The sequence below is a fragment of the Amblyomma mixtum genome, chromosome 1 (genome assembly GCF_055824585.1).
Source record: "Amblyomma mixtum isolate Tamu chromosome 1, ASM5582458v1, whole genome shotgun sequence".
Taxonomy (NCBI): domain Eukaryota; kingdom Metazoa; phylum Arthropoda; class Arachnida; order Ixodida; family Ixodidae; genus Amblyomma; species Amblyomma mixtum.
The window spans coordinates 313,208,034-313,216,037 of NC_143012.1; the positions used below are offsets into that span (position 1 = coordinate 313,208,034).

Genomic DNA, 8,004 nt, shown 5'->3' on the forward strand with positions numbered 1-8,004 from the left:
TACGCAAAGGAAGAAGTTTGCCGACGACGCTGCACCCAACTAGAGCGCTGCTATCGCATCCTTTCGCAGCCGGCTTTCTGGAAGCAACATAATAAAGCGAGCCCCTGCGGAACCTCATAAGCATGAAAGCCGACGTGGCTGCGGCAGCAGCAACAGCCAGCATCCCATCGCCCAGGGAAGGTGGTGGAAGGGGTGTGGAGGGGAGCAGGCAGTGACGGTACTGCCCGACTTGTTGCTTTTCGCTTCGTCATCATGTTAATGACGGGCGTGGGTGCGCGCGCGTCGGCCAGTGGTCGTCTTCTCCGCTCGGCGAGTGTGTTTTTGCTTGCCACCCCCTCTGGCGGGCGGAGGCGACCGAGTTCCTTTGTTTCTGCCGGGGGCGCCAACCATTAGGGGAGCGGCCGCCGTGCCAATGGCTTGCAGCATGCTGCCGCTGCTGCCTCGAGCGACGGTCCGTCCCTTCCCCCTTTTCCTTCTCCTCCTCATCTGCGGCACGCGCGTGGAATCCCCCCAGGACGTGATTAACGAGGATCGCCACTGGGCCTGATAGCATCGCGAATTACAGTGATGGAAGTCCCCCATCTTGCGCCACTATCTCCACCAGCACCAACCGCCACCTCCACTGCCGCTGCCGTAGCTCCCGCCACCTAGGTTTTTGTGGATAGTGTTCCGGCGGTTGCTCCGACGGAAACTGCTGTTTATGGTGGTAGGCGGTCCGCTTCGGCGAATCGCCATGGTTTCACTTGCGTGCGGTGACCTTCAATTGATTTCGTGGCGAAATTCTCGCAAAGGACAAGGTCACATTCCTGCACAGTGATTCTCCACTTCATTATTGGAGCTCGGCACAAGCACCTTGACGATTTTATATTCCACTGCTACCCGTGTAAAGAACTTCTTGTTCTTTATCAGTCAAGCCGGCGGCGCCTAGCTGTACTGTTTACACTGTGATCTACGAATCGGCGCACCCACCGATTTGGGTGCAAACAAATTCAGTGATGAGGTGCAAATCATTGCAGTAATTTCTGTAAGTAGTCTAGTCGAACCTCCCAAGCTACTAAAAAAATAAAAAGGAATTGGGAGCGTTCAACTGGCGTCTTTGTACACATTTTTTTTTCTTTCAGCCATAGTAGGCTTGTTGATGACTTGTCTCACATGTCTGGCAGTTGCGTTTACATCATCGATTAGTAATAATATGGAACTAGCCTCTCATTAACATTCGATGTACTTTTATGCCCTTTTGATTTTAAAGGCAAGGTGTTTATTTCACCTTACTGCAAGGCGTCATTGTAATAGCCCACGAGAACTCGACACCTGGCTGCATCGTGTCTTGTTAGGCAGAGCTGCGTCCGAGGCTGCTTGGACGCATGAGCAACATGATCGCTCTCTTGCTAATTTCATTAGATCCGCCAGTATTTTTACATTCATATCGTCATCCCCATTTTATGCCTGAGGTTATAAAGTCCTTATTAAGGCAATAGTGTGATAAGAAGATGCACTCCAAATGCTCTCGCTGAAGCCTTTATTTCGACACAGGCGTGCATCCTATAAAGCTATACCATTTCCCGCAATGTTAGCATGCCTCCTCCATAGCCGTCACTATGGTGAGTATTATGCCGAAATCAGTACTCGTCGTACGACATAGTAAGTACAGCGCTGACCTCTGCGTCCATCCGAATAATCCATGCGCGCTTTCTGGCCTCGCTCTCGAGCTCCCACTAATCGATTGAGCCCAGCACTGCGATCGACGGTGAATATGCGCTATTTTCGCAGTCGCTGTTTTTAGCTCTAACTGTGGAAACATCGGTCTGATTAGCAGGATGCTATTTTAAGCAGAAACATTGCCTAAGCGCTCCTGAATTTTTTTTTGTCTGAATTTTCTCTCTCGCAGGTAGACGAATTCCATAGAATTAATATACTTTCCTTAGGTGGCACATTAAGCGTCGTGTATAATTTAGGAGTTTACAAAGTAGATCGACAAATTTGACAACTTGAGTGTCGCTGCAAGCGTGTACTGGGCAAGCCTGAATGAGATCAGCTGTTAGCTTTGGAAAACACTTGTCGAAACGCATTTCTCACATGAACAGAGAAGACTCGTTTGGAGTGGAAAGAATACAAGTTTTTATTGAAATTCACCCAGAACCATTTGAAACTGACGCGCATACCAAGCAGATTGAGTCAACGCGCTCGTCAAACGCTAACAGAAAAGGAAATATGCATATCCTATCATACGGTGTGATGCGACATATCTGCGTGAACAGTAATGGTTGTATATGCATTTCGATTTTACATTGATCGCCTTACCATCGCATCTTTAATATTAATTTCCCCGTCACACCTTTTCGTTCCGCTGTTGCCTGGGCTTCTGGTGGGGGTTGTCCGGGGGGTCCGGTGTCTGGAAGGTGCCCGCTCCTCTTCGATCTGCTGAGGTAGCTTATGGGTGGCGGCTTCCCACACACAGGCCACGGTTTTTTTTTTGGCGAAGGAGAACTATACTGCGTTAGCAGTAAAAAAAAAAAAAGAAAAGACCTCGCCGACATGGTTATTCGGGTAATTTTTCACGAGAAAAAGAATAGAACGAGGCATTACATTAACCGACCACCAGCCACTATGCTACAGGGCGTTCTAAGGACAAATATTCGTGGAAACAGCAGAAATTCTTGTCCGTAATCTCCAACGGAAAACGACAAATCTCACGGTTCTCCCTCTGTCGGCAAAGAGCCCGCCACGGTGGTTTAATGCTGAAGGCAGCAGAGAAGGGATTCAACGACCCAGCTGCACAACTCTGGGTGAACCTCTGAACCCTAGAAGACAGACAATACATAAAGACATCTGCTTACCTGCAATAATTGCCAAAGAGACGACATATAAGGCTCTTATCCCTGAACGTGCACCTTAGAGAGAAGTACTTGGTGTCTCAATAATGCAGCCCCTCTTCCACCTGATTATGTATGTGCAACGGTACTTGGGCACAGACGACAAAATCGGAGTCATCGGTGTGCCGTTAGCAGAGGGGCCATTTAAACATTTAGCAGTGTTCACGGAGTGCTTCTCCGACTTACGCCGCCAAGTGAGGAACCGTTTCTACTCGTGGACGCCATAAGCCAAGCCGTGCCGGCACCCTGCACTTAACAGATTTTCGTCTACCAGGAGGCATTTCTCTGACTGCGAGGTTGTCCCTGTGCGGATCAAACATTCACGTGCGCGAAAAGCAGATAGTTCTTCGTTCGAGCTTTCCCTGCGTGGCCGTGTACTCGCTTCTTACACACCGGCGATGGCCGCCTGGGGCGCTGGCGAATTATGCACGGCTCAGGACTAGCGCTGCTATACAGTGCAAGCAGAGGGTGCGCGATTTCCCGTCTCTTAGGCGTCCTGAATTATTGCCGTCGCCGCGCCGTCAGCGGGAAAGGTTCTGCGAAACCCGTGGAGCTAGCGAGAACTGACGTCGACTAAGGAATCCGGCTTTCGGAGCCACTCGTCACGAAGGCGCGCCACGACTGCTCAGCGCTACTTGCCGGCTTCTCGGTCCTCTTTGCTGCGAGGAGGGCGGAGTGAGGAGACCGATGTCGCCTTCCAAGAGAAAGGAAGAAATACAGAAGACTAAAGTGTCTGAATATGAGAACGCGTTCATTATGAACGCCGCAGTTTGAAACGAGTTGAAGGGGTAGAAAGGGAGGGGGCGGGGGAAGATAATGTCGCTGGGGCTGTCTAGCACACGGTTCTTGTCCTCGCTTGTCTCCAGTTTTCCAGTTTCCCCCTCTTGTTTCCAGCACAACAATCCGTCTCCGGGCGCGCCTGTCTCCATGATCCGGCCTTAATTTTTCAGCGCTCTCTCTACGTGCGGCACGTCTACGACACGACGAAACTCGTCCACACCGTTCCTACTCCCACCGGCTCCCGCTTTGAAAAGTTTTCCTCGCGCGGTTCTTCGGAACACATTTCGGTTTCAAACTCGGAAGCGCAGCCGTCGGTGGAGGGAGTGCCGAGAATTAGCTTTTTGCCGAAAAAACGAATGACGCTCCCTGGTGCTGACACTCAGCCCGATTTTCCTCGGCGTACTGCGACTTGAGTCAAACAGCGCGTGTGTACCGAGGGGCTTGATGTCGAAACCTCTCGTCGGTTTTAGAGCATCCTCTCTTCTGTGCTAGCACGAGCCAGGTTGTGAATGAGTAATAGTCTGTTCAACGACGTGAATCTCATTAGTGCGTTTCAAAGTCTCTTGAACACCAGTTCTGACTCGCTGGTCCCGAAGCGAGGCTGCAGTGACTGCTTCATCTTGCCTGAAGTTTCCTCCCCGTTTTCGCTTCGGGTTTCGTGACAGTATGACTGTGGGGAAACAAGCGCAGATATGTCTAAGTTGTCTTACTAAGTACTACACTGGAGCATGAGATGCAGAGAACCGCCACAGCACTTCGTTGCTTTCTAGTTAGACGGGCTGTACGGTGCCGGAACCTGTTACTCTCTTAAAGCACTCGAGTTACCGGGCAACAGGTATGTAAAGTTTTATTTACTGAGCTGGCGTAGAATTTTACCAATTTCTGCACTCTCGCTATTCGCGACTCCATGAAGTCACTCCAGGTCACTGCTGGCCACCTACCGGCTTATGGGAGAAACCGCCGATTGGGGTGCAGCGTAGTAACGTTGTTGAGTTTTCCGTTACTCGTGCGCTCTAAAACGGCACCTCAGTTCTCGACTCTTCGTGATGTCGTCGCGCAAAGGACAAAAAACGCAAAGGCGAACGTCTTAAGAATCTTGATGCGTTCCATTTTGTTTCATTTTGACTGGAAAAACAAATTGATGGTGCGTAGTGTATGTAGTGAATGAATTTGCATTAGAAGCCTCACCGTGAGGAAAGTGTCCGGCATCCGGCTTCGCAGTGCTGTGTACGCTCTCTGCTGCCACCTGGCAGCTCACAAGAGCCATCGGCCAAAGTTGGCACTCGGAAAAGCTACCTACCATGGTTGACAGATGGAAAGTGGTGAAACGAAAATCTCCCTCTCTACTTGTAGGGGAGAAGAATGAGAGGAAGACTTCATGCTAACGCATTGTCGTCGTATAATGGTAATCAAGCGGACCCTCAATTTTTTTATCGAGCTCTTTATCATTCAAGCTTTCTTTCACGCCATGTCGGCATTCTACGAAGTATAGCGGCCTTCAACATGACACATGGTGAGATCATGTTGATGTGCTATTTGGTGGTTTGGTTTATGGGGTTTAACTTCCCAAAGCGACTCAGGCTATGAGAGACGCGTTTATGTGCTATTTGTCACAGTGGTTCGCCGAATGCGTTTCTGTGCAGCACTTGGGTAAAGTCACTCTCAAAGCATTTTATGGGTTTATTTCGCCGATTTACGTATATGCAGTGTTTGCCTGAGGACCCGACAGAACGTGACGTAATTAAGTGTGCAATATGGCTAAGGTAAAAAAAGAACAAGTTTGGTGCTTTCCAAAACGCCCAGACACGGACTACAGGATAGTACCTTCAACAAATCTTTGGCATGTGTACATCAGAGACAGACCAAACTTGCTAAACGAAGTGCTTGAAATTCTGCTGGAAACTCGCATAGCTGTGGGCATCAGGTGCGAGGACAACGCTCCAGAAAGTTCACCTCTGCGCCTCTCCAGCAAATAAATGGTGTATAAACGGCTAGAGGCAGAGTGAGCACTGTAGAGGCGTGCGCTTATGAAATATCCGCAGCTATTTTGCAGCTATATTATCAAGCGCTCAGCGGCTACTGAATTTCGTGCATTATAGAACTGCACAGAAACCATCAGGGGCCGCTTATCTTAAAATGATGTTTTGTTTATTGCTGAGAATGGGTGGCGCCATGTTCTGCTGGATCAACCGGTGCTCTGCGTGGCCACTTTGACATCTTGTACCTGGCTCCCACAGTTGACTGAAAAGCATTAAGCGAGCCGGAGGAATCCAGAATGGCTTGCTTCTGCTTAATGTCTATCATCACTGCACTGATTCTAGCCGTGGCATATTCATCAGCAATCTCCCTGCTGTAAACTTCCTCGAGAGCCCTTCGTAGAGACACGTTCAGCGCTGACAGTTCAGCCAACTGCGAGTGGAGATTCTTGATGCAGTCTTTGTTCTCTCTGGCAGATTCCTTCACGGATTCAAGTTTCTTTACGGATTCGGGCTTGCAGCGCGGCAAGTAAGGCAACATATCCAAGTGGCGTCTGAGCGTCTCCAGATTGCCGAGCTCGTTGACGATTGCAGACCCTGGAAACTTGCAGCCCATGCCCTGCATGTTGCTGTCATCGTCTACCCTAAGTGTGCGGTTGCATCCAAGAAGGATTTCGACCGGAGAGGAACCACTCTTCAGAGCAGGCAGTTCACCAGCTTTCCGTACCATAGCCAGGCAGAGAGCCAGAGACGGCAAACTGACCGGCAAAAGCTCACGAAGGGGCGAATCATGGCTGATTCGCTGCGGACCCATGAGAGCGACCCCTGGGAACCGGACGTGCTCTCTCCACTCTCTCATGGCTCCGATCCAGTTGGCATGGCTTTGGATGCGCTGCTTCAGACGTGGGTAGACGGCCGTCATATTACCGACTTCCTTGAAAGAAGTGGCCATCCACAACGAGTTTCCGAACCGGGATGCGAAGTTCAGCCAGCTGCTGAATTCCAAGTCTGTCCGATACGTGGCCACCATGACCTCGACGTGAAGATGCACGGGGAGCATGCGGTACAGTTCGTTGGGTATCTTGGCAAGTGTGTCGTGCCAGACGATCGTCTTGACTCCGTGGTTCTCCTTGAGGTAATCGGTGATGAGCTGGACGTAAGACATGTACAGCATGTATCTGTCGTAGCGGCCGAACCGCCTGTTGGAGCTGGACGAACCTGAGTCGGCCGGGTCGAACCGCCTCGCCATGCACCTGTTGCACATACCTAGCGCAGCAACGTCACCGCAGCCGATGTGCACGTAGTACAGTTCTTTGGCGTGATGGAAGTGGAGGATCTGGTCTAGGATGTCTTGGATGAGCTTCACTCCAGCAGGATTGGAAGGACACATGGTGCTGGGATCAGTGGGACTCTCGCGGTACTTTGCGAACTGTGGGTGCTTGAGAATGTACTCGAGTTTGTCGAAGGTGTTGATGAGTGGCACAATGGTGAGACCGTTGTCTCGAGCAGTGTCCAGGATGGAGCGTAGATCCTGGCGTGTGTAAGCCCGCGGCGACGCCAGTGCGTGCAGGGGCTCGCCGACGAATGGGAAACTGTCCTCGTATTCGACCAGCAGCCCCGTGGCGCCCAACCTCTTGAGGGTGGGGATGAGCCTGATCAAGTAGGATGCCTTAGGCGGCGCACCCTTGAGGTCTAGGTGAACCAGGCGGTGAGGCGGAATCACGTCCATGACTGCCAGAGATGCCTGCGGAACCAGGACTACAAGCAAGGCGGCTAGGGCGACGCTCGCCATGGCTGGTGGTTCTCTAGATTTCCGCTTCTTCTTCTATTCCATTACAAAGACGCGCGCGCCTATCTGCGTTTTTTTTTTCGTTTTGGGTCTGCGTTCGCTTTTTTTTTTAGGTCTACGTTTTGGCTCATAAAAATGCGAACGATTTTTTTTTTGTTTTGTTGGCTTCCAGAAAAAAATTTGTTTTCTCAGCCGAGAGTGCCAAAGAGTGGTTGGCAAAGAACGGAAGGGGTAAAAATGCCAGCGACAGTTTTTTTTCATTTTGTGAGCGTAGGTGTCATGTGACATGAACATAGCCACCTGTTTGTCAATTCTGTAACGTCAACCGTTCAGAAGCTAAATGCGATTACCCGAAGCAAAGTAGATGGAACACAGCTAATCTGCACTATCCTACGCAGCATACGTAATCGAGAACAACGGGAGTATGACATAGCAATTTTCAGTGGTCCAAGCTTCTTGTACCATTTTCGCTAGGGACGTGGAAAGACGTCTCTGCTCTAGAATAATGCTGATGTAAGAATTACGCGCTCAGCTAGACTGGCAACTGAATGGCCGCTGAATTGACTCCTGAATTGTCTCCTGCTCT

General features: G+C 50.3%; 1 protein-coding gene across 1 annotated transcript; it reads right to left on the reverse strand.

Annotated features, from left to right (window-relative positions):
- Nucleotides 1-5,801: 5,801 nt before the first annotated feature.
- Nucleotides 5,802-7,421, reverse strand: LOC149372480 (hexosaminidase D-like). The gene has a single exon (XM_089586438.1). It carries the CDS (start codon nt 7,419-7,421, stop codon nt 5,802-5,804), a length of 1,620 nt encoding a protein of 539 aa, XP_089442564.1.
- Nucleotides 7,422-8,004: the final 583 nt, after the last annotated feature.